This window comes from Ciconia boyciana, chromosome 20 (assembly GCF_034638445.1).
Source record: "Ciconia boyciana chromosome 20, ASM3463844v1, whole genome shotgun sequence".
NCBI lineage: Eukaryota > Metazoa > Chordata > Aves > Ciconiiformes > Ciconiidae > Ciconia > Ciconia boyciana.
In genome coordinates this window covers 8,314,179-8,339,233 of record NC_132953.1, presented here as the reverse complement: position 1 = coordinate 8,339,233, position 25,055 = coordinate 8,314,179, and the positions used below count along the sequence as shown (strand labels likewise).

The 25,055-nt window shown below is 60.2% G+C and overlaps 4 protein-coding genes across 4 annotated transcripts; 1 reads left to right on the top strand and 3 right to left on the bottom strand.

The window, feature by feature from the left end:
- Window positions 1–1,455: 1,455 nt before the first annotated feature.
- ATP5MG (ATP synthase membrane subunit g) lies at window positions 1,456–3,347 on the bottom strand. The gene is made up of 3 exons (XM_072884376.1): window positions 3,187–3,347; window positions 2,862–3,022; window positions 1,456–1,636 (listed from the first exon to the last, which is right to left on the bottom strand). Exons 1-3 carry the CDS (start codon window positions 3,248–3,250, stop codon window positions 1,538–1,540), a joined length of 324 nt encoding a protein of 107 aa, XP_072740477.1. The 5' UTR covers window positions 3,251–3,347; the 3' UTR covers window positions 1,456–1,537.
- A 222-nt stretch (window positions 3,348–3,569) lies between these two features.
- Window positions 3,570–15,911, bottom strand: UBE4A (ubiquitination factor E4A). Its single transcript, XM_072884477.1, has 20 exons — window positions 15,787–15,911; window positions 15,496–15,657; window positions 15,232–15,408; window positions 14,866–14,978; window positions 14,047–14,199; window positions 13,757–13,916; window positions 13,346–13,548; window positions 12,924–13,115; window positions 11,681–12,014; window positions 11,292–11,418; window positions 9,877–10,184; window positions 8,885–9,017; window positions 7,601–7,788; window positions 7,083–7,183; window positions 6,854–6,967; window positions 5,804–5,978; window positions 5,481–5,661; window positions 4,889–5,036; window positions 4,488–4,645; window positions 3,570–4,281 (listed from the first exon to the last, which is right to left on the bottom strand). The coding sequence occupies exons 2-20, from the start codon at window positions 15,614–15,616 to the stop codon at window positions 4,143–4,145; spliced, it is 3,225 nt and encodes a 1,074-aa protein (XP_072740578.1). The 5' UTR covers window positions 15,617–15,657; window positions 15,787–15,911; the 3' UTR covers window positions 3,570–4,142.
- Window positions 15,912–16,838: 927 nt separating this feature from the next.
- LOC140661907 (G protein-activated inward rectifier potassium channel 4-like) lies at window positions 16,839–20,779 on the bottom strand. Its single transcript, XM_072884746.1, has 4 exons — window positions 19,930–20,779; window positions 18,998–19,216; window positions 17,696–18,887; window positions 16,839–17,448 (listed from the first exon to the last, which is right to left on the bottom strand). Exons 2-4 carry the CDS (start codon window positions 19,169–19,171, stop codon window positions 17,099–17,101), a joined length of 1,716 nt encoding a protein of 571 aa, XP_072740847.1. The 5' UTR covers window positions 19,172–19,216; window positions 19,930–20,779; the 3' UTR covers window positions 16,839–17,098.
- CLDN25 (claudin 25) lies at window positions 20,666–22,383 on the top strand. Its single transcript, XM_072884747.1, has one exon. It carries the CDS (start codon window positions 21,330–21,332, stop codon window positions 22,002–22,004), a length of 675 nt encoding a protein of 224 aa, XP_072740848.1. The 5' UTR covers window positions 20,666–21,329; the 3' UTR covers window positions 22,005–22,383.
- The last annotated feature ends 2,672 nt before the right edge of the window (window positions 22,384–25,055 follow it).

The following is a 25,055-nucleotide window of genomic DNA, read 5'->3' as shown; positions in this document are numbered from 1 at the left end:
CGTGTGCACCCGCCGCTCAGCCAGGGCGTTGGCACTTCAGCCCCGGTTAGATCTGCCGGTGCCCTTTGCGAGCAAGCGTCACCTCCTCAGAGGGGAGCGAGAAATCGCAAAGTCCTCAGCAGCAAAGGAGGCACTAGGAGCACCCAGCAAGTCCCAGGAATAAAAGAGGTTTTCCAGGACCACTGCTGCTTGGCTGTGCCGGGCAGAAATTGTGACCTCCTGGACAGAAACGTCAGGAGAAGTGAATGCAGGACAGGGAGCTGGAAGCCCAGGTCCCGTCGCTGCTCCTGTCGCAGACTCACCTGGGGAAGCTGGCGAGTTTTTAGCCTTGGTTTCCCCATCTGTCACATGGGGGTGACCAGTGTCTGGTAACAGGTTGCGACCTGTGACCCTCAGCTGCTGGGTCAGGAGTCCTTCTCTTTAACGAAAAAAGAAAAGCGTTCCATCGATGCCCCCGACGACCTTCCGGTCACGGAACATGAAGGGTGTGAGCTCACCTGCGCTATCCCTCAGGAGTCCGAGAGGCTTCTTGCCGGGATGAAGCGTTGAGAAGGTCAGCTCTGCTGCAGGGAGAAGAGAAATCGCCGTGCTACTGGCACAACCGCCCCGGAGGCGTTGGGGTCACTCGGGGCAGCCAAGCTGGGGGGCTGTGGGTTCACCGGGGAGCCGAACACAAGGCCCAGAGGAGCCAAGGAGCAGCTGATAGGACGACAGTATCGACAAGAAGCAATACTGACCGGGAACCATCTTCTAAGACAGTATAGACAATAAAAACAGTTACGTCCTACCCCAACAGGACCGCTGGCTTCAGAGAACTCCTCCTACAAATTATTTTGGCTTCAGAGAACTCCTCCTACAAATTATTTTCTGAAAACGTGTTAGACTGCAGGCGATCTCACTGGGTTTTTGTATACACCTCTACAAAAGCCGGCTGAAAACGAGCAAGCTTCTGGATTTCCAGACAGCTTACACCTCCGGCTGGCGGTGAGCTGAGATGACACGTACAGTAAAGCTCCGCTTACCTTCAAAGGCTTCCACTCAACGGGTCTCGCCCCAAACGAGCAGAACTGTGTGGAACAGTGCTACGTACCCTACAGTATCAGCCATGGCAGATATCTTTTGACAGCGTAAATAAAGTACTGGCTTTTGTTTTTGGTTCCCGCTAGCTGACGTGAAATACGTTCAGCAACGAATGAAAGCATCTGCGCTCTCAGTCTGAAATTGGGGCTCTCGGGACTTCCCTAACGCTGTAGCTGAGGCACAGCGGTTGTCTGACGGCCAAGCACAGGTGTGACAACGAACAGCAGCGTCACCAAGCCAGCGTTAGCGCCGTCTCAGGGGACCGGCCTTCAGGCAGCTACCCCTCCGAGCAGCCGATCTGCACTGCCAGCGGCGCAACCAGGTCGGGGACAGGCTCGTGCCCCAACCGCCACAAAAGACCACGACAGCTCGACATCGGTTCCCGGCTTTATTGTCACAGACCCCATTACAGACTTGGGACCACGGCACCGAAGACGGCGTTACTGAGGATGAGTCTTCAGACGTTGTACCCGATCAGGCCGCCCTTGCCTATGATCTCCCCGATGTAAAACCACATCAGCACCTCCGTGGCCACCAGACCGTTCCTCAGCGCTTCCTGAAAGAAAAAAAAGCCACTGGTTAGATTGTTTGCCCCTGCGACAGCCTCCTTCCTCACTCCTGTAGTCAAGCTCCACGCAGGACAAGCAGAGCCGTCAGCCAATTCACGAGGCAACGGTTTAAGGAAAACACCAGAAGTGCAACAGAGTGTTTCTTGTGTTCAGCCACCCCTCAACAGACCACATCGTTAAGAAGGCGGTTCTAAACTGTGTTCGGTACGGCATCAGTTGTCATTCCTGGTTTTTTACGGCCCTTTCAAAAGATAATTTCTTAAACCGTGTATGCGGGAAACATTTTAATTTCAAGGCCGAGCGATGACGCAGCTGTTCCAGGCGGTTGGGCTCCTCACTCTCTTCCCTGGGACAGGTAACAACGGGGGCCCAAGGAGCACAAGCACAGCCTAGTCCAGGCAGGGAAGAGTTAAGGCAAAGCCGACACAGCCAAAGGCTTTCAGCTCTCGGCCCCTAAATTCCTCTAAATTCCTCGAGCTCCGGGCCTTGCTGCCAGCAGCTCGGTTGTTTCCCGTGGCACAAGCAGAGCGTTTCCAGCTAGCGTGCTGGTGGTTAAGTCGGGTCTTGGAAAATACCGCGCTGAACACCCGTGCCTCGTAGACCACAACTGGCAGGACCTGAAGAGGCTGCAGAACTCGCCTGGGCCTCCACTTATCCAGAAAAAAAGGATGAGTTTTTATAAATGTAATCTTTTGAAAGCCTGGCACCAAACCAAGCGCATCTTGGGAGCATGGGGTGTAAGAGCAGCCCGGGTGACAGAAGCCCACCGTGGCACCCATCGATTGCTGCGGGGACCAGTCTCACAGCGGGCAGGTCTGCAGGGAGCAGGGCTGCGGGGATGCATTGCTACACGCTGGCTGCATGAGAGAGGAGGAGGAGGAGGAGGAGGAGGAAGGCAGGCAGCCTCACCTGGCTTCTCTGGGAGCAGCAAAGTTGCCAAAGCGGCTCTGGACCTCGCGCGGCGCGGCAGGGACGCCCCAGGGCGATGGCAAAGCCGCTCCGTGCCCTCTCGCCCTCCCCATCCATCGCGCCTTCACCCCCCCACAGCCCAGTTTCGGCCCTGGGGCGACGGCCCAGGAGAACGCCCGGTCGGAGAACGCCCGGTCGGAGCTCCCGGTAAGGAGGTGCAGGGAGAGCGCGCCGCCAGCGGGCCTCGCCCGTTAAAGCTGCCCCTCCCTCAGGCAGAACCCTTCCCCCCGCGCCCGCCGTTACCTTGACGGTGAGCTGCGCCAGGCGGCCGGTCTGGAAGGCCCTGGCCATGGCCTTCATGCTGTCGATGGCCCGCGGGATCTCGGCGGGGGTCGGCGGGGCTAGCTCCACCTTGGCGTAGTACCAGAACGTGGCCAGGCGAGGCTTCGAGTACGCCACGGCGGCTGCCGGCAGAGGGGAGGGGAGGCAAAGCCGGTTTCCCAACGGCGGATGCCCGCGGGGCCCTCCCGGGCCCGGCCCTCCCGCCCGGCCGCGGCCGCCGCCGCCGCCCCCGCCCCGCCCGGCTGCAGCCCCGCTCCCCGCTCGCCGCCCCGTCGCCCCGTCTCACCGCTGAGGAGCTGCGGCCCGCGGGCGGCGATGCGCTGCGCCAGCCTCTGCGCGGCCTGCGCCATGCTGCGGGGCCCGAGCTGAATGTCACCTCACCCCGCCGCCGCCGCCGCCGCCGCCAGGACCCCGCCGCCGCGCCCGCCCGCCGCCTGCCTCCCGCGCGCCCCGCAGGCGTCTGCCGCGGGCAGCCCCAGCGAGGACCCCGAGCTGCGGGGCGGGGCCGGGCGCGCCGCAGCCGCGGGTTCGAGACCCGGGCGGGGCCGCTGCCGCCGCCGCCGCCCCGGGAGGACCCGCTCGCGCCCAGCTCCCCGGGCCCAAAGCCAAAATAAAGAGGCTTTTCCACAGCTAGGCCCCCCCCCTTCCCAGCAGCTGCCAGACCTCCACCGCCAGCTGTAAGATCACCTGTATATTTAATTTCCAACACCCCTCCGTTCCCAACGATCGGTCGGAAAAGAAAGCCTGCTGCACAACCGGCATGCACAAGTAGGATAACCGTCCCCCTCCAGTCCGTCTCCCACATCTCAGCCTGGGAGCGGCTGCGGATGCAGAGGCATCACTTTCACATTGAACGTACGGTTACAGAGTTTAAACACAGCAAGAGAACCGAGGGAGGGTGGTGGTGTCGCTGGAAAAGAACACGGCCAACACGAAGAACAAGTAATAGAGGGCCGGGACACCAGGCCAGGCAGAAGAGGCCGTGGTCTTCCCCCGAGGCAGAGGCTCAAAGCTGTACTGCAGTGGAAAGTCTTAGTATTAAAGAGTAGGTCTTGAAAGGAAAAGACAGAACAAGGGATGGAAGGGAAGGTCCTAGGAGAGACTCCGGAGGTGGTGGCGATGCACTAAATGCGGTCTCGATTATGGTGGCGAGTTGCACAGACGCTCTGGAGCTCCAGCCGCTACTCCTGCACAGCATTTATCTTGCCCGTCATTGTAGGTCTAGGGGTGAGATCCTGGTTGTCAGTTCAGCGTGTCCTCCAGCTCCTCCTTCTGCTTTTTCCTCTCCGCAAGCCACCGCTGGATCTTCTCTTTAAGCTCTGTGTTTGGTCTGATCTGGTCCATAGTGAGGGGGCTCCGATTGAACGGATCTGTCTGGTCGCTGAAAGACAAAGCATTGAGGAGATTATTCAGATGATTCCAGCACTAGGAGGAGGAAAAAAAAAAAAAAAAAAAGAGGAAGGTAGGCCAGGAAGAGGGGCATGATTTTTCTGCCGTTAAGTTAGCAGACATACCGAGAGTCGGTATTGTTGGATAAGCGAAACAGATCCCCCAAAAGCACCCAAGTATGAGGCCCGCGCTTCGTACCTGAGGAGGTGCCGGGCTATAGTCGACCGGTCCACAGTGACACGGGAGGAGGGCAGTATCACAGGGTCCGACATCAGAGTGCTCATGATCGGATCCAGGAATTCATCGCAGGCGTCCGCGTACGTCTCCTCCTCCTGCTGCTGGCGGTCTGCAAGAGACTGGCAGGCACGCGCCCCTTTTAGACACTCGGTCTCCCAGTTCTTTCAAAACCAGGTTTGCCCCCGACTCGTAGCTAAAGCATTTACAGGTCCGTGCTGGCAGGGAGCCCTCCCAGCTGCCCCACCGGAGCCTCAGAGGAAGCCCCGCTCCCAGCAATCCAGCTCCACAGCAAAGACGCAGTGATGATACACAGATGGCAGTTCCACCTTTATTTGTGAGCTTAAATTCACTCCGGTTCTCACCTTGATCCTCTCGGCCAGGTTACTGAAGGACACTATCATGTTGCCGGGCTTGTTGATTTTCTTCAGGACCCGAACAGTCTGGGCAAAGAGCGTCGGTGAATAGGAGCGGCCATCCTTGGGCACTGTGGCACAGAAGTTTTCTTCATCCCTGGACCGCAGGTTAAGAGAGCAAAGGTTTAAGAATCCGCATTTATCGGGCTGTGAAACACGGTCCCCACAACAGCTGTATTACCACAGCAAGGAACTCAAAGCTAGAGAAAAGCTTGACCGTAATTAAGCATTTCTCCTGGCTCCTCTCCAGAGTGACCCAAGGTATGAACATAACCGTGACAGTGCTGAACTTCCATCCCTGCTAGATGGGTTGCAGCTGACTTCCCCAGGTAATTTAAATTAAAATTACGACAAAAGAGCACAGCACACTTCCGAAAAGCCCATTAAGGCCCGTGGTAAGCACGCAGAGCAATTCTGTTAGTGCTGTTCCCAGAGGGGACGCTCCCGCCCTGTGACACAGGGGGCCACGGGGCTCTGCTAGCCAGGACGTCCCCGGGATGGCTCCTGCCACCCCCCACGCCAGCTCTCCCTTGTCACCTACCCGAGGTTTAGGTAGATGGTACAGATGTCAGACACGAGCTGCTGCGGCTTGAAGTCAAACTCGCTGAAATCCTTGACTTTCAAAGCTCCCATTTTAGGCCCAACCAGGTGTTGCAGAAAGTAGTTGAGCATGGAGATGATGCGCTCAGCAAGGAAAGGATGCACGAACAGGGACTTAATTTCTGCAACAGAAACCAGCAGTTCCCTGAGCTCCACAGCGATCCCCTCCCGCTCCGACCGCCCCGAAGCCAAGCTTGTGCCCACCCGCTCCCAGGCAGGGCCCTTCTCCGGGTCCCGGCGGGCAGGAGCGGTTGCTCTCCCTACCTGAGGTCAGGAAGGCCAGAGTGCCAATGGTTTCGTTGGACATGATGTTGTGGAAGCGCGCCAGCTGACCAAACATCTGCAGGCTCGACTCCTTCTCGCGGCGAGCCTCCTGGGATAGGCCGTCCCATTCGCCACGGTCCTTCTCGATCTGCTGAACTTTAATCTTACTGAGGTACTGGAAAGACACGGCAGGGAAGCGTGTGGGAGAACAGGCAGGTAAACGGGCAATGACAGCTAAGCCAGACCTGTTCTGCACTGCTCCGGGCTGACAGAGGCCAAGCTGGGACGCAAAAGGTGGAACAGTGCTTGAAAAGGCCTCTCGCAACCACACGCGTTTCAGAAAACATAGAACATTCGTTTAGATGGCAAACGGTAGAAAGTCCATAAATGCTCACAACCAGATGGGCAATATCCACGTCACCCGTCTTATCTGCCAGCCTCCCGACAATCAGTTCTATGGCAGGTAAAAGCTCCCCAAAAAAGCCCTTTCTAGCAGCCACAGGCAGCCGTGAAAGGCACGGAGAGACAGTCACCACACACCAGGGACGTGAGTTCCCCTGGCACTCGCCTTGTAAACCCAAAGGAGAACTGCCTGGAGACAGAAGGCCTTTGTTAGGATAAAGCACCTGCGGAAAGGCCACGGGGATTTGATCATCAAAAACCACAGAGGTTGTTTAAAACCTGGCTGTGTCCAGGTTAGCAACAGGCAGATGTCCTCGCAACTCCTCCAGCACTCTTCACGCTGGATCTGAAAAAAGCCCTTTTGCTCCTCTTTGTTCTGACCTGCCTCCCGAGACCGCGGGGAGGGAAGAGTGCCCCGTGTGCAGCGCCCCAGGCCCCGCTGTCCTGCCTTCACCCCTTCTCCCAGGGCATTGGCCACACCGGCCTGGAGTCGCTTCCTGCCAGTATCTGCTGCACAGATTCATCGGGCAGGACCAGAGCAAGCCGATACTGTTCTAGGGATAGGAGGTCAGTATCGCGCCCGGCCATCTTCAGGGGAGCGAGAGCTGTTGCTTACGTGACGCCGACAGCACGCGCGCTCGGCCCTACCTGTATGGCTTCATCCAACAGGAAAATGGCGTCATTCATGAGCAAATTAAGGAAGCGCAAGAAGAGAGGGGGGTTCATTGCCTCCAGGTTCTCCGAGGCGTAATCAGCCAGAGCCTGGGAGGAACGAGAGAACGACTGAAGCTCTGGCACAGTCCCAATGGCAGGACACAGACCCGCAGGCTCCATACAGAGCTGCACATGCACGCTCGTATACGCGCCTCTTGCTCACCTTTATACTCTGCCGGTATGAATCCGTGCCCCACATGTACCTCAGGATGGGATACATGGGACGGCGGTAGTTAAACTTCTGTTCAAACTGGTGCGGGTCACCTAGGCGTAAGCAAAAGTAAGAGCATTTCAAGTGGGCGGTGGGCACAGGCGGGGGCTGCTAATTCCTTTTCACAGTTTGTTTGAAATAAAAACCCTGCTCCCGTACAGGTCAGTGACATCTGTCACTGATTTCAAAGCAGTATAACCGATCCCACACTAAAAGAGGGCCCGCTATAAGCATCGCCGAGCTGAAAAGCTTGAGCTCCAGAGGTTATCCTGTCTAGATATGCAGCTCTGCACAAGCCAGAAGTTTGGAAAGACCGACACTTTGCTGGAATGCCGCCTGCCTAACACAGCCGAGCAGCTTCACAAAGCGCAAATAGATTCGTTTGTTTTCACCGACGTACTTCAAACCCTGGAGACATTCCCCCTGCAGATGTTACAGAAGGAAGACAACTCTTCCCCCTTCAGGCTTACCGGTAAACTCGATATCCACAAAGACTTTGATAAGCGCCTCGGCAAGATGGGCAGCGTTTTGGTAAGAGCAGAACACGCGCTTGCGATGAAACACACTCGAGACGAGCGGGTTCTGGGCCTGATCTAAGTGAGGCATCACAGCTTCCAACACTTCTGCCAGCTTGGCTCGCAGATGAGGATTTTTCATCCTGCAAGAGAAAACACCAAAGCAAATCCAGGCTGGCGCGAGGGCCGAGGTGCGGGGACCGAGCTGTTCAGGAAACACCCCAGGAGCTGCGCCCATCCGTGCAGGAGCGCCCGGTTGTTGCAGACCATCTGCAAAACCACCGCTGGGCGTCCAGCGGCTCCCTCTCAATGCCAGGGCCAGGGGGTGAAGGCACACACGCAGTGCCCACAGTGAAATCTCAGGCAGAGAGGCCAGAGGGTGTGGGAACAGCAAAGCCGTTGCTTCCCTCCCTCCCTCCCCGGCAGCGCACGTTGCTCGCAGCCCGTGCCTGCTCGTCAGCTGTAGCTCCCGAGCAAACCTGACTTGTCCCAGCTATTGCTGACTGCCCAGTGACTCGCTTCCTACTCATCCTGCAAGCCCAGAGCGCTTTGCCTGCACGTCCAGTACTGACAGATCACTGAGGTGAGGGTGTAACTCTCCTCTGCTGCACGTGTGGGGCAGAAGCCAAACCACCTGCCCAAGGTCACACCGCAGGGTACTGCCAGGAAAGAACTACAGCCTCCATCTCCCGGGCCAGCCCAGGGACAGCGGGATCAGCGAGAGCTGCCTACCAAGTGAAATCTCCATCTGCTCCTGTCGCCGCTGGGAGTTCGCTGTATTTACACATGCAAGTATAAACAAACGAACAGCAGAAATGCAGCGTGCATGGCGATGTCTTATCAGGAAGATCAATAAAACGACTCAATTTTGTCCGGTGCTCAGTTACCACAGTAGACTTCATAGAGATACTCCAAACAGATCAATCCCAAGAGCTTCCTTTAACAAGTACCAAAATGGCCAAGTACGAGTACCAAGTACCTAGCTGACGAGGCCCCCGCGCAATACGACCAAACGAGTATTTAGACACTGAACCCTGCCTGCACCTCGCGCGAAGCCTTCAGGCAGGGCCTTGTTCACTGTGCCTCCTGCGGGCAGGATTTAGCTTTTCCAATGAGATCAACCCATTCACGGACGTCTAAACCAAACCTCAAGACACCTCTGATGATTTCCACTTGCTTGTTCCCCTCTGGGCGCTCCGCAGATAAGCAGCCAGGGCTCACACCCGGGGCTGTACGTACCTCTCCACGTCACCCATGAAAACAGTAACAAAGTGAAGGATGTGCTCCAGAGAATCGGCGGAAGTCTCCAAGATGTCGTCAGCGAAACGCCGCAGGAAAATGAAGAAATCGCCCAGATTATCGGCAAAGAATTCTGCGAACAGAGATTGCATGTGAATTCCTCCTCGGGCAGCTCATTTGTCCCTTTTCCAGCCTCCCGTGTGCTCTCCCCTCATCGCCCCGATTCTGACTGGAGTTTCGGGAACTAACTAGCTCTATCAGAACACCGCAGTCCTGAAGGATGCCCGGCCTGCTGAAGTTTGTAACACACGGGATTCACTTCACCTCTCTCAGAAGTCCGGTCACTTACAGGGTGAAACCCAGCAGCCGTCTGCTGATCGTACGCAGTTACACAAAAAAGCTTAAGGGAAGAGAATCTCTAGACAACAGAAACCACAAGGAGGATTTTGTGCATAGGGAGAGCAGTAAATCAATACGGTATTTGGCAAAACTCTGCAAGTCGGCCGCGAGTGGGATCTTTAAAAGGTCAGTAGCGTCAATACCCTAAGTATGCCCCCCTCAAAGAGCCCCAAATTTTCAGGTGACTCTCTTCAGAGAGAATATTCTAGGCAAAGAAAGATGCCATCAGTTGTAGCATGGCGTCCTGCCCTGGACAGAAAAGCGCTTCCTCGGACAGCTCTCCCAGCGCTCATCTAGAAGGTACCAGGATTAGCCTGTAAGGTGAACTCGGAGGTCCCAGCTTTCTCTGGAGCTTCTGACCTCGCCGCTGACATTTTTGAATGCCCTTCCCTACACTTCCTTACGCGCTCTGGAACCCTTCTTTTCGAAGGCAGAATGTCCTTTAAGCACCTCAGTGAAGAGGAAACCCAGGTGCTACGACCGTCTTAAGGAGTCAGGCTGCGTACATGTAACTACTCTAACCGCAGAGTTACTTTGGCTGGTTAATCGTGGCAGGCACACAGACAGACCGCCAGCAGGACAAGCGGCTTCACCTGGCACGTAGGCCAACGCGCTGTTTTCCACCTCTGGCAGCGGGAAGGTCAGCTCCAGTGGCTCCGTCCCGTGGTTTCCCAGGGCCAGCTGCACCAGCAGAACCGCCATGGACACCTGCAGATTTAGGCAGTTCTGCAGCATCTGCGGCTCTGTCATCGCCGTTTTGGTAGAGAGATAGATGGTCATCAGGCGCTCGAACTGCTCCCTGAGGCTGTCGGCAGCAGGGCTGGAGCTCTGCTGGGCTTCTCGCCACGCTACTTGCAGGCGGTGAAGGCTTTGGTTTATCTTTACCATCTGGTCATGCAACCTACCCGGAAAACAAGGCAAGAAGGAGATGAGACGAGACGTATATACGTTCAGCACAGAGCGCCTAAGCCATACGTAAGCTAGCACGTGCTTTTATCCTGTTCAAACCGTTTCCTGCGGATAATCTGTCTGGGGGCCAGCGACAGGAAGCCTTTGGAGAAACGCAAGTCAGGGCTGGGGAGGACGCCAGACCTTAGCGAGGAACTGCAGCGGTCCGCAGAGCGGCCTGGTAAACCGACGACCGCTGCGAAGCCCTCTGCAGAGGTGCGGACAAGGAGCCGGTGCAGCTGCAAACCCCTTAGGTTACCAAGGTCAGGAATCCGGCAAGCCCGAGAGACGCCTGCGAGGTGACATTCTCAGTTTCCCAGCAACAAGCCACTTGCATAACTTTTTCATCTATTTCTATATTTAGAGAATAAACCAGAAGAGGATGGTGCTCGGATCAGCGGTGACCTCACAGTATCCAGGCAACAATTTGCAGAGAGAAGCTGAGAAAAATAGTGCCTTCTGGTGTCCAGAAAATCCTTTCCTGGAAACGGACAGCTACCTTGCATTTCTGTTTCAGGTCAAAACCGTTTACCGGGGTGGTTCGGAGAGCTCGCAGCAGGCAGGCACTCTGCCGCCGAGATGCCTCCTACTAGAGAAGCGAGATGCCAGCGACTCGTTCCCCCGAGGAGAGGGGGGAACCGTGCGACCCACGGACACCCAGCACCTGGCTGTTACATTTCCATAAATAACGTGGAGCCCGTAAGACTGTTAGCGTTGACTGTGAGCTGCAGCGGACAAAGTTTCTTTCCAAAATCAGTCAGCCCGAGGCTCAAACGTCAGTCAAAGCGCACAGTGAAAGGTACTCGGCACTGCAACCGGCACACTCCCTATTCCGAGTATTTACTAAAAATTTACGTGGCCGTACACGGGCGCAGAACTGCACTGGGAGTTATCTAGTACCTACGGCTTCAGCATTCACCTTACTTATGAATACCAGATGCGGTTTAAACCCCCCCCATAAAAATCCTCTCTCAAACTCTGGATGCGTCAGTAGCGCGCTGAGCCCCGTCAGAAAGGCGAAGGCCTTAAGGACAGACGGGCGCAGCGACAGAGCGGTTACCTGTGAAACCCCAGGTGAAGGGTGTACTGCGTGAGGACCAGGTTTTCTGTCACCAGGTTGTAGCTGTTCACAAACTCCGGCTCTTGCTCGCTCAGAGCGGGTATCAAGCACGTTTCCTTTTCCAAACCTGGAATGAAAAGCATCTCTGCGTCAAGACCTACCCAGCAGCGCTGGTGAGGAGAGGGCTCAAAAGGGCCCCCGCTGAAGACGCAGAACGACTGCTGGTGATGCCAGGCAGCGTTTTATTCATATTCAACTCTTCCCTTGCTCTTCTCGACTCATTCAAGTCTCCCTTTACCGGCACACGTTGAGAGGGCACTACTGGGACAGGTAAGGACCCGAGGAGATCCCCTTTCTCATTCCCTTGCTCCCCCGAGGTCTGGGCATACCTTTCATATGTACATTCTTACTCCTCCTCTCCTCTTCGTTCAGCTCCTTCAGGGCACAGTAAGTAGGGTTGAAGGTTAGCAGCCTCGGAGATTTTGGTTTGCAGAAGGGCTGGCACAGCTTCAGGAGGGCAGCTCCCAGGTTGAGGAAGAAGGCATCTGAGGCGTACATCTGGAAGAAGATCTCCGGCATCTGGTTAGCCCAAATTTTGGTGCGGCCCGCGTTCGCGTGGAGGCAGTTTCCCAGCCAGGAGAGAATCCTGTGCTTCGTCTCTGGAGACAACTGCAACAGGTTCTTCAGCATCTGGTAGATCTTCTCGTGGAACTGGGCCATAAACTGTTACGGGGAACAGAACGCGGTCGAAGGGGTCACTGGCGGGATCGCTCTTTTGCCTCTCCCGTCATCAATGCTCTCAGAGCTCTCCTGGCTCCAGACTGCATCCTGCTCCTCAAGGGCAGGGCTTTCAAAATAAGTCACGGCCAGGATGCCTCTATTAATCAGCCGCCAGACGCACACGTTACGAGCAGGTCAAATTCTGAGGCTGGCAGCAGAGAATAATTAGGGAGATCCTCAAAAGCACAGTCGAGAGCAAGTTGTTTCCATAGGGAGTAAAACCAAAATTCTTGACGCATTTTTAGCGGCAACAATGACCCTGAAAGATCGCGTGACTGGGAAAGCCCCTCGCTGTGACCGCTTCTGCGCCCGAGTTTACTCCTGTACTTATGCCCTGTGCTCTGATGCTTCACTCCTTACCTACTGAAAACATTCCTAGCACCGTTCCTCCGAGGAGGCTATTTACTTTCAGAACGAGAGAGAACGTTGCCTGTCGCTTTCTCTGCTGGGGAGTCAATTAGCGCTTTAATCACAGGACGGGTACTGAAAACTACGTCCCGGTGATTACAACACCTAAGGTAGGTTACCTTTGCGCAGCACCTCAAGTGACAGTGCTGGCATCTGTTCCACAAGTACCACCCTACCCTTTTCCCAAAGCTCGGACAACTACTTGCACAAAACACGACTCGCTCGACGCGAAGACTTGGGTTACAACAACCCGAGGAAGCGGGCAAAACCCTTCACGTGTTACAGCTGGGGAATCCAAAGCAGTTTTGCGACGCGCCTAGTCACGAGCCAGATTGTTAAAGAGCCAGCGGTGGAACTGAAGCCCTGACGTCGCATCTTTAACCCTCAGGCAACGAGAGGCTGCCAAAACACGCGGGGAAGCGGTACTGTCACGCTTCGGCCCACCTGATGGATGTTGGATTCCTGCACTTTGATCTCCTGCGGGCTGGATCGGGATGGATTCAGAAAATAGCCGTGGTTCTCCACTACGCCGGGGGTCTTTAACAAGCAGGAGATGTTTAAAATGGCGCCTAGCAAAGTCTTCTGGTACATCTGTCCGTTGCTGGGATCCTTGGGCTGGATGTAGCCTGCAAAAACCTAGGGAACGCAGCAGGACGTGCTGACAGTTACACAAAATCCCGGCAAAAACCCCCACAAACTGATGGGTTTGGGACAGGCTATCAGAAAGGAGGAGAGGGGTAAGAGTACACACACAGGGTGTTGTTATGCTGCACTGTTGGTTTGACCTCGACAGATTAGCTCCTATAAACATGCCCCTCCCGCAAGCAGAACCTGCGAGGAGCTCTCGATCAGGCCGAGGCACCCACCTTTGCTATGTCCTTCTGCTTCGTGAAGTAGAGGAGCACATCGAGGTACGTGTACAGCAGGATCTGGCAGAGGTCCAGGTCCTTGATTCTGCCCAACAGGATGTCAAACACAGGAACCACGACCTCCCCGAACGTCCGCACCTCCTCATCCATCGTCAAGGCTTCTATGACCTCCTCGAGAAACTCGGTCACGTCTTCAAAGTCTAGCGAGGGAAGCGAGGCCGTTACCGCGATACTCTAAGCGGCCGAACCTCAGCGCGTGTACGCACGCCGCGACCTAAACGCAGCCCTTCCTTTTAGCAACGAGGGGAGCCAAAGCTTCACCCGAGTCCATGACGCTCTTCCCGCAAGCTTTAATGCGACGGGCAGCCTCGCGGCACTAAGCTAGTGGCGCAACCCAGCCGGACTTACGCGCCCCTCTCAGCGCCTCCAGCATCAGGTCCACCAGCTGCTCGTACACGTTCTGGTTGACGTAAATCTCCGGGGTGAGGAGTACGGTGCGAGCGTTTGACACAGTCAGGTTCCGGCAGCGCACGGCAAAGGGCAGCAGGTTCTCTGGGACCTTGGTTATCTGCACAAGGAGAACGAGACAGAGTTGGGGGCCCGGCACCCGCTTCTGGCCGTTAAAACCTCAGCTCGGTCACCTCGGACCGGAAAGCCGGGTGACAAAGCTGCCTTCTTCCTCAGAAGCCCCTGCCCACCTCTTCTCTTGCCCTCTGGAAACAGGCGTAGAGGTAACGCAGAATCTGTCTCTCCCCTGCATCCCGGTCAGCGGAGAGGTTCTGCGTGCTGGCGGAGGTCATGTAAATCAGGTGGTTTCCAGGCTCCGGCAGCAGCAAGCGGGTGAACAGGGCCTAGGCACCAGCAAGGACAGACGGCGAGTGAAACGGCCCCGGCAGAGAGACAATCCCTCCAGAAAAAGAAGCCCCGTATGGCCACAGGCCAAGTTACTTCTGCTCGGAAGAGCTCTCTCGATCCCTCGTTAAGTACCGGAGCGCTAGACTGAGAACCCTCTGGCGTGGCTCCTCGGCTAAACGATTTCCCTCGTCCCCTTCAAGAGGGAAAGCAGCCCTAACAGAAGTTATTCTCACTGGACAACCTGCCAGGAATGACTAGCAAACGAAGCTGAGCGCGCACACGAACGCCGATCGCAAAGTTTTGCTCGGCAGCCCAAGAGACGGCATGCTGCCCCGCTGCCAGCGGCGCCTGCCTCCCGCAGCCTTCCCTCACGCCCCGTCCAGGCCGAATTTGTTCACTCCCCTCCCCATCGCCAGCCCACCTGCACGGCAGCAAACTCCGGCAGCCTCCAGGAGGAGGGAACAGAAGCAGTAAAGTCTAAACCTTTCTCAGCCTCGCACCCCAAAAACCCCGTGGCCGTCCGCAGCAAACGGCAGCTCTGCGCAGGGCTTTGGCAAACGGAGCGCGTTCAGGATGCATCGCGCGTGCGTTGCGAGGAAAGAAGTTCAACTCCCGTTGCCCAAGCAAGCAGAACGCCCACAGCCCGAGGCGGGCGGCCCTACCTGCTCGACGTTGTCCATGTCCAGCCAGTCCTGGTCGTCCAGGTCCGCGGCCATTTCTTCCAGATAGACGCAGCGCGCCGGGATCCCGTTCCCGCTCTTCATGCTGGGGTCGCCTGAGAAAAGCACAGATCGACCCGTTTCACCCACACCGACGGAGAACGTGCCGGCGGGCAGCCAAACCTGCCGGCAGGGCCCTGCCGGTGGCAGGGCTGCCCGCTGCAAGCCGCTGCGCCGAGGCACGCTCCCTCTCCCGGCTCTCCCCGCCGATTTAGCACGGATCCGGTGAGCTCTGCCCGGCGCAGCGCAGCTTCCCCAGCCCGTTACGCCGGCCCCGGCGCAGGCCGGAGGGTTCCCAGCGCTCCTCACTATTGTCGAGGGTGATGAGGAAGATCCTCTGGATCATGTGGTTGATGTTGAGCTGCTCGCACAGCTCCCGCTGCGAGCGGAAGGAGCGGCTGATCTCGGCCACCGAGTAGTCGCAGTCGTCCAGGCTCTCGGAGACGCTGTTGTCCGAGTCATCTTGGCTGGCCGACGTCTCATCGCCTGCGAGACAGAGCTCCTCAGCACCCCGGCGGGAAGCCTCGCCCCCGCCCCCGCCCCCGCCGCGGGGCCGCCGCCCGCGCCCCGCACCTGGCAGCTGCCGCAGCTGCTGCTTCTGGACGGCGGCGAAGTGCTTGGCGTCGGCGATGGAGCCGAAGAGGGCGGCGAAGGGGTTGCTGGAGATGCTGTTGTTGTTCTCCTGGTCGGTCATCTCCCCTCAGGGCCGCGCCATGCGGGGCGGCCGGGGCAGGGCTGCGGGGAGAGCGGCCGTCAGGGCCCGCGCCCGCCCGGCAGCGCTGCCCGCGCCCCCGTCCGCTCCCCCGGGCGCGGCGGGCTCGGCCCGAGGGCGCAGGCCGGTGCCGCGGCCCGCTCGGCGCTTACCGGGCCCGGCGCGCTCAGCTCCGCCGCCGCCGCCGCCGCCGCCGCCGCCGGACAGCACTGCGCGTCACCGCGTCGCGTCGCGATAGGCGTCACGTCCGCGCGCCGGAAGCCGGGCGGAGGGGAGGCGGGCGCTCTGCAAGAACGGCCCGGGGTGGGGCAGAGAGCGGGCGGGCGGGCGGCAGCGCCCCCTGGCGGCGCGGAGGAGCGAGTGCCGGGCGGCGGAGCGGCTGGCGCTGGGGCACGGGCACCGCGTAACCGGTGTGATTGACGTGCACGTCAGACAGCGGTGACGCCAGCCGTTAACATGCCGGCTGACGCGCATCTCATTTGCATACGTAACCACCTCTTTTGCAGTTGCGTAAGCCTACTGAAACACGCGCCACGGCGGCGGTGGCGGGGCTGGGGCAACCTGTGGGGCCGTGGGTCAGGGCAGGGGCCTGGGGCGATGTGTGGGGCGTTGCGGGGCTGGGCTGCACGTATATATATACATATATATATACATATAGGTGCACAGACACACACACACACGCTGCGGTGGTTGAGCGTGGCCGGCCCCAGGCGCCCACCCAGCCGCTCGGTCGCTCCTCTCCTCAGCGGGTCGGGCGGGGAGAAGCAGCAAACGAGACGGACAAGAACCCGTGGGCCGAGCCGAGGGCAGTTTAACAAGCGAGCGCGAAGGCAGCAAAGGCAGCCAAAAGGATTTTACCCTCTCCGGCCCGCCAGGCCACAGGCCCTGGGGCTGCCGGGGACAAGGCGACGCCGTCCCGGCCGGACCCGAAGCGTGCGAGCTCCTAGACACCTACAGGAATGGCCACGCCGTGCCTGGTGCCGAGTCTGTGATGGGGGTCCTGGGGCAACGTGTGGGGCTGGGGGCGTCGGGGGGGCGTGGGGCGATGTCTGGGGCTGTGGGGCGACGTGCGCGTGCCGGGGCGAGGCTGTTCCGGGGGCAAAGGAGGGGGTCCCGGCTCCCCTCCCCGCCCGGCCCCCCGTGCTGTGCAGCAGCGGCCCCGTTACGGCATCCGAGCGGCCCCCATCAAGCGTCGTCCGGACAAAACACGCACCGCTGACTTACTTGTGCGGGTTTCTTAATTAAGAGACTTTAATCGCCCGTTGCGTGGATCCTGTGTTCCTTCTTACAAAAGATTCTTTGCAAAACTGACGCCACGTGGCCGCAGCCGTGGGCGAGGGCCGGGCCAGGAGGGCTCAGCCCCGCAGAGGGAGGGTGGGCTATGGCACTGTCGGCGCGGGACCCTCCGCCGGGCACCCGCCGCGCGCAGGGGGCACGGCTGGCCCTCCCGTCCCCGGCAGCGGCTCAGGCGGCGGCCCCCCGCTCCGGCGGCTCGTCCCGGCCGCCCTCGTCCACGCTGCCGGGGACGCTCAGCCCGGCGAGAGCATCCTCGCCGGGCCCGGTCCCCGGCGGGGCGCAGGGCTGCAGGAGGTGGTCCCAGCAGAGGCTGAGCGTGGAGTGCTGCTGCTGCTCCCGCTCCTTCAGCTCGTGCTGCTCCTTGGCGCTGGCCGCCGGGGTCTGCACCTCGAAGGTCATCTCGAAGCGGCTGTAGTCCACCCGGAAGGCGCCTTTCTCCAGGGACATGCAGGGCTCGAAGCGGTACCCCCAGAGGATCTCGTCCTCCGTGTACGAGGTGCGGGCTTGGCACGTCATTCCTGCGGCGAGACAACGGCTGAGCCGCCGCCACTGCTGCCGGCGGGCAGGGCGCCGGGGTGCCGCAACGAACCACCCGCTGCCTGCCGAGGGGCTGCCAGCCCCGGCTCACCCATTGCCGCGGTGGAGCCGGTTTCGACCCCGGGCATCTCTTGCCAGGATGCCGGCCCCGAGCCCAGGTTCGCCCGGCATCTCCGGGATGCCAGGGGAGCCGCCCGTCCCCACCCCGCCCCCCTCCGGCCCACTCGCCTGTGGCTTCCACGATGCCCTCGAGGATGATGATGATTTCGAACTGCTCCCGGCGCAGCGACTCGGCCGACATGTCCCAGAAGGGGCTGCGGCGGTTGATGACGTGGCAGATGATCTGAGGCTCCACCAGGAACAGGCGGTCCTCCCCCGTGTCGTAGCCCAGGTTCAGCTCCGACTGCTCCAGGGGGATGAACTCCCCCTCGGCCGTCTGCCGGGACTTGATCAGCTTGGCCCGGATCTTGGCGTCCACCATGTGGCTGTCCCGCAGGTCCCCCACGCGAAACATCAGGCAGAGCTTCTCGTCCCGGCGGGAGACGACGCAGTTCTTGCTGAAGATGAGGGTCTGGGCGCGCTTCTTGGGCCGGGAGATCTTGACGAACATGCAGCCCACCATCAGGGCGTCGATCATGGAGCCGACGATGGACTGCGCCATCAGCAGGATGACGCCCTCGGCGCAGTTGGCCGTCACCATCCGGGAGCCGTAGCCGATGGTCCGCTGGCTTTCCACCGAGAAGAGCAAGGCGGAGATGAAGTCGTCCACGTTCTCGATGCACGCCCGCCACTTGGGATCGCCCCGGTGCCCGATGTCGCCCCGTGCCCAGGCGTCGAAGAAGTAGACGGTGCCGAAGACCACCCAGGTGACGATGTAGCACATCATGAAGACGAAGAGGAACCAGCGGTACTTGAGGTCCACGATGGTGGTGAAGATGTCCGAGAGGAACCGCTTCTTCTCCTGGATGTTGCCCAGGTTCACCTGGCACTTGCCCACCTTGGTCACGTAGCGCTGCCGCTGCCGCTTGCTGGCCTGGACCACGGGGCCGTCCTCCTCCAGCAGCTTGCGGCGCCGGCTCTGCAGCCCCTCGGGGGCGGGGACGGCGGCGGCGGCACTGCGGGTGGGGGTCTTGCCGTGCACCGAGCTGGGGATGTTGGGCACGCTCAGCGCGTGCAGCGGGTACCGGCGGGCGCTCGCCTCCCGTGGGGCAGCCGGCAGGCACCGGGATGGATCACCGGGATGGTGCTGGGCAGCCATGCTGCCGTGGCTCGGCGGCAGGGACGGCTCACCGGGGACGATGCCACCGCAGCGGGGTGGGGACGGGTAGTTTGGCATCAGGGCGCTTCTCTTGGCAGCAGCGGCACCGGCTTGCTGCCACCCGTCCTCTGCCAGAGCCCCGGGGGCGGCCGGGCGTTCGGGCTGCAGGGCGGAAAGGGGCCCATCGGTGAGAAATCGCCTCTGACAACAACCGCGACCGCCCGGTGGCATCCCGTCCGAAGGACGCCCGAGAGCCCCGGCGCGAGCCATACCTTCTGGGGGAAGGTGCCGTACCGGCTGGTGTCGGTGGGCGGCCGGGGCAGGTAAGCCAGCATGTGCTTGGCGGTGGGGGTCTGCGCCGGGGGGACGGAGTTGCTGCGGCCGCGGGGCTCCTCGGGTGCCAGCCGGCTGCCACCGCCACTGTTGCGGGTGCAGGGGAGCACCATGGCGGTGCCGGGGCGGGGGCTCAGCCCCGGGCTGGGCGCGGAGTCCTGCCGCGGGGGACACAAAGCAGGGGGTTATTTTGGATGCGGAGGGCGGCGCGGGGCTCCGGCCCCTCTCCGCATCCCCACGGGCCGGGGCCCGGTGGGGCTGCCCTTGCCCGGCAGCGCACGTGCCGGCCACGGAACCGTGCCGGGGCGGCTACGGGATGGCGCCAGATGGCCGAGCCCATTAGGGGCCATAATTGCATTGCGGAAGCCGGGGAATGAGGCGGCCGCCTCCAGTGGGGAGCAGCCCCGGCAGCGGGCGAGCTCGGGTGGTGGCCCACGGCTCTGCTCCACGCTCCTCCCGGGACGTGGCCGTAATTGCCGGCTCCCTAACGAGCTCCCAGCGGGAAGGGGTGGCCCCCGGTACGGGAGGAAGGACAGCCCGAGACAGCGACGCAGGGCCCGTAGCCGGGCTCCTCGGGACGGGCTGAGCCCAGCCCGGTCCCTGCGGGGAGATGCGGCGGGAGGTTGCGTTCCTGGAAACGCAACCCAAAGGAGCAGCGACCCGCGGGGACGGGGATGGGATAGGGACGGGAAGGGGATGGCGAGCGTGGGTGCTCTGCCGCCTCTGAGCGTCCCTAGCCAGTGCCCCGGGGCAGGACCGCTCCCGCTCCCGTGGCATCTCCTGCCACTGGCCCGGCGGGACCAGTGGTCCTCAGGGCCGACCTGCCGGCTCCTCAGCCCCACGCAGACCCCCGGGCGAGGGGGGCACCCACCTCATGTCCAGATGGAGCGGCTGCCGGACCGGCAGACGTTGTCCTCGGCTCGCGGCTCCTGCTCCACCCCGGCTGCTGCCGGGCATCTTCCTGCCGGCTGTGGATGGGAATCCTCCGCCGGGCCGTGCCGCCGCAGCCGGCGGGAGGGAAGGACAGGGAGCTCGGTGGCAGCCGCCAATCCTGCCCCAGTGGCAGAAGGTCGCCCGTTAATCTGTCTCAACGACAGGCACAATTACCTCGCGATGATTTAATCGGAAGGAGTGGGCGCCCTGACACCCGAGGGACGGAGCAGGAGGGGTTTCCCAGCGGATTTCCCTGCTCTCGCCCTGGGGATGATGCTCCCCGTCTGCTCTCGGGGACGGGGCCGTCAGCCAGGGCTGGCAAACGTCCCTCCTCTCCTGCCCGCGCCGTGCTCCCTCGCCCCTGGCTGTCTCCTCCTTTTGGGAGCCCCCTGCGAAGGTCCCCCCCAGCGCTCACCGGGGCCAGACCCCCAGCGCCAGGAGGACTCAGTAATTTACCAGCCTGGCCCCCGGTACCCCTGTTGATAAGAAAGACGGCAGATGAAGGAGAGATTAGTCACTAATCTCCCAGGGAAGATGAATCTGCAAGCTGGACCCAGCGGAGGGGACGCACGCAGGGGCGGATGGGAGGCGAGCACCAGCACAAAGTTGGGATTTTCCTGACGATGCGGCCCATCCTTTTCCCCCATCTTTTTTTTGCAGCAGGACACCTTCTCCCAGGCAGGAGTTTGCTCCTGTAAAGCACCAGTGACCGTGTCCCCCGGCGAGGTGCGGGCCACAGGAGAGGGTGACGGGCGCCCGCCTGCGAGCAGCGGGCAAAGGCGCACCCTCCCTCGGATGTCCCCGTCCTCGAGACGGCTCTCAAAGGCTCCTTTGCACATTTTTTTAATGACCAAGTGAGAGTCAATGCCTCGAACCCTCCTGAGAAGAGCCCGCCGCTGGCTCTCCGCTGCCCGCATCCCACCTCGGGGTCCCCTCCCCGTGCCACCACGGCCGGAGCCGCCGCTGCTCAGAAGCGCTTTCCCTGCCAAGGCTCTCGCTTGGGGTGGCCGAGGCTCGGAGGATTTGCATGCTTTGGCTTAACCCTCCCGGGCACGGCGAGGCAGCGGTGGGACCCTGGCCAGAGGCACGGCGGGGATGCACCTGGCTTCTCCTCCCAAGCTGGGTGCGCTTTCCTTTTAGCGTGGAAAAACCAACAACGGCTGGAAAATGACCGCGGCCACACCCCGGCCTTGGAGGAACAGGCTTGAATTCGCTCCCCTGGACGCCAGACGTGGCCGGCAGCGGGGCGGACGCCGCTCCACAAGCGTTAATGCCTGTGGCTGCTGCTCAGGGCGGCTTATCTCGGCCCGGCACACAGGTTAGCGGGGCGGCGTTAGCATGGCCGGGGGCTGGCGGGCGAAGGCGCAGGCGGGGGGGATGCTGCTGGCCCTCCTCGGGTGGGTCTCCTCCTGCGTCACCACCTTCGCGCCGCTCTGGAAGAGCCTCAGCCTGGACCTGAACGAGCTGGAGGTCTGGACCATGGGCCTCTGGCAGGTCTGCATTGCCCGGGAGGAGGGAGCGGTCGAGTGCCGAGCCCACGGCTCCTTCCTGGCGCTGCCCCCCGAGCTGCGCGTCTCCCGCCTCCTGATGTGCCTCTCCAACGGGCTGGGGCTGCTGGGCTGCCTCCTCGCCGCCCCGGGGCTGGAGGGCTGGAGAGCCTGCGAGGACAGACCCCGGCTAAAGCGGCGGCTCCTGCTCGCCGGGGCAGCGGCGTTTGGCACGGCGGGGATGGCCACCCTGGCACCGGTCTCCTGGGTCGCCTACAACACCGTCCTCGACTTCTGGGACGACACCGTCCCCGACATCGTGCCCCGCTGGGAATTCGGGGAGGCCACCTTCCTGGGGTGGTTCGCCGGAGCCTTCCTCGCCGCCGGCGGGCTGCTCCTCGCCTGCAGCGCCCGCTCCACGAGGACCGAAACGCCGCCGGCCCCTGCCTGCTGCCAGCCCCCCGCCGCGTGGGGTCCGGCTAGGGGTCACCACCCGCACCCCAAAAACGCAGACCTGGTCATCTAGGGACTCGGGGCGCCGTGCCCTGCGCCCCTCCCGGCTCCTCCCGTTGCAGGGACGGCTCCTGCATGTTTTACAGGATGATTTGCCAATTCCTACAGCTGCCTTGCAGCTTTTTTTCCTTCCTCCGTGCGTCTGCTTCGCTTTTTCTTTTTTAAGGAGCAACAGCTTTTCCCGCAGCAGTTGCCGAGCGAGCGTGGGAAGGCAACGAGGCAGAGGCAGAGCAGTGGGCAGCGCTTGGGACTCCTGGTGCCATTTGCGGTAGAGTCACGTCTTGACGGCGCTGCGTTAGCATCCCTGCGAATCCCCCGCAGCCAAGTCTGTCGTGGTTAACAGCTACACCCCAGCGTAGCAGCTCGTTCCTTGCATGCCCGCGTCCCTTGGATGTATTCACAATAAATTATCGCGCTCGTCGGCAGTGCGTTTCTGTGCTCTGAACGTGCAGCTGCCACCTCGCACGAGGCACGGCACGAGCGGGGAGGAAGGGTGGGAGCTGGAAGGGGCAGTGCTGCTGCTCCAGCGATGCTTTGGCCCGTCCAGAAAAGCTTGGGGCGGGGGGGGGAAGAGAGAGGAAGGTGGAAAACAAGGGGGAGAGGGAAAACAAGAGATGCTCCTGCTGCAAAGGCAGGATGCCGGCAGCCGCATCCCCTGCGGTAGCCTCATCTTCTCATGGACACGATGATCAAGCCGCAAGCGCGCCCCAGACCTTCGTGCAGAAAGTTCCTCAACTGCGTTGTTCAGCTGTGCACAGGAGGCCAAGGCGGTGTTTTGGGGGTCTCCTTAACCGTTTCTTCCACATTTTCCCAGTTCAGCTGTAAAAGTAAACCTGCTCGCACACCTCTGTGCGACCGACGGCACGGAACGTCAGGCTGGATTAACACCCAGAGTCCTGACGGAAGCCAGCCCGCTGCTACAGCGCTGCTTAAAAACCGAGTTCGCCGCTGGTTTAATCCCTGCAGGCTAAAAGCCGCGGGCGCGTGACCGAACTCAAGGCAGCCCCCAGCCGCCACCGGCATTCCTGGGGGAAGCCAAGTCCGCTTTCCTCCAAAAGCCCCCTTCTGAAACCTGCACTTTGCTCGGCTGAAGGGGAGAGAAAGGAGCGGGTGGGCAGGGGGAGAGAGAAGAGATTATCCGCAGGCGTTTCTCACGCTGCCCGGGCTTGGGGCATGGCCGGTCGTGCCGAGTTAGGAGGGGAGAGGCGGGTGCTCGGTCCTTCCTAATGAAGATCGAGGGAGGCCAAACCGGAGGGTGGCATTCTTGGCTGGCGAGCGTGCTTTCCCAAGACCTGCACATGCTGCTAGCTGCCCTCGAGAGGCCCGGCCAACCCCGAAAGCAAAGAGAGCCTGTTTTGGCTGTGACCTGTCCCCCACGCCCTCGGGAAAAGGGAGGACAAGACAGCGAGCAAAGGTTTCCAGCTCCGGGATGCTCCTCTCTTCCTGCCCCAGCCAAATATCACGACTTTCCAGGCACCGACCTGCACTCGTGAGAAGTCCTTGCTTTTTTTTTTCTTAAAGCAGGCTTTGGACATCGGCTGGCTATTTCAATTCCTGGCAGCAAGACAAAGAACGGGGCACGGCTGCTGTCCTGTGACGGTCGGAATAACTGGATTCTCCTCCTTCAAGCAGCTCTCCCCACTCGCCTGCAAGTCGGAATGACACAACCCCACTGCAAAAGCGGTCTAGAGGTTGCCGGTCGTCGGCTGGCCGGGAGGAGCGAGCGCAGTTCCTGAGCACGCGGCGTCACGGCCCCGGGGCCTCTGTTCCAAAGTTCAACGTTTTCATTCACTGCGCCCAAAGTACCCTGAGAAATCGGCCGGAGGTCTCATCCTTCCGCTCTCCGTCACAAGACGGGGGAAAAAAGCGGAAAAAGCAGCAGCCCCAGCTCTGCCGCACCCATTACCTGGAAGAGGCACGGCTCGCTGTTTCGACACGGGCAGCTTCAGCCTCTCCAGATAACGGCGCTTCTGCTTTGCCGTAAAATAACTGGGAGAACGTGGGATTCTCCCACGGGAGCGGTTTATTCCTAAATAATGGGGAAACGCACCCCGACGGAATGGTGGGACCGTGCTGACAATTCCCATTCAAAGATAGCTCTGCTAATTACAACAACTTCTCTGCTAGGAACGAGTCCTAGAAACAGCTGTCTAATTTGCTGGAAAAACCCCTCACCCATGCGTGTGCCGCTCCCCTCTCCCTACGCTGCTGGCAAGAAATCTGTATTTTGCCAGAGCCCTGCCAGCGGCAGCAGGTAAACGGGTGCCGTCGTAACGCAGGGTCACGTTAGCAGCTCAATATTGTAATTAAACGTTTCGATTCTAAGAAAGAAAATAGAGATTTTGGCTACAGGAAGAGCGCGGTTTTCCCTCCTCTTTACTAATTTCACGTGGATGCTTATGTCCCGCCGCTTGCTTGGGAACGGCAGACTCCCCCCTCCATAACCCCAGGAGTTAACGCGGAGCGGCCTGCAATGGGAAAGGGCTCCGGAACAGATTCGCCGCTCCGAAGAACAAGACTCCAACGAAACCGCCCAGCATCGGTAACGAGCACCGACGCTTCCTCAGGCCCTGCCTTCCCAGCCTCTCCCCAGCACGCTTCCCTGTATGCCTGCTCCAAGCCTGGCGAGGCTCAGAGTCACCAAACTCGCCCGCTTTTCTGCTAAAGCATATGAAATTCCTGTCCCGGCCGCTCCCGAGTGCTCTGCTGTCTTCACGGGAGACCGGTGATGAGCTCGCGAGCCCGCGCACGGTTCTGCCTCTTGGGAGCTTCATCAAGCAGCAGAAACGTCCGCGTTACTTGGCCCACAGACTTTTTTTTTCTGCTTCCCTTGCTTCGTATTGAAGCCAGGAGAAGCCTTAAGGCGTAATACCGGCACGAAATAAAAAACCCAGAGGGAGCGTTTCCATTCTAACATAGAACAAATGCTTTTATTGCACTTTTAGAAAAAAATCTGCATAGTCCTAACAAACAGGATCCCTCCTCCACTTACCCAGAACATTTGGTTTAAAACAACTGCCGCAGCTCAAGCGCAAGCACAGGCTGCCCGCAAAAGGAAACGCAA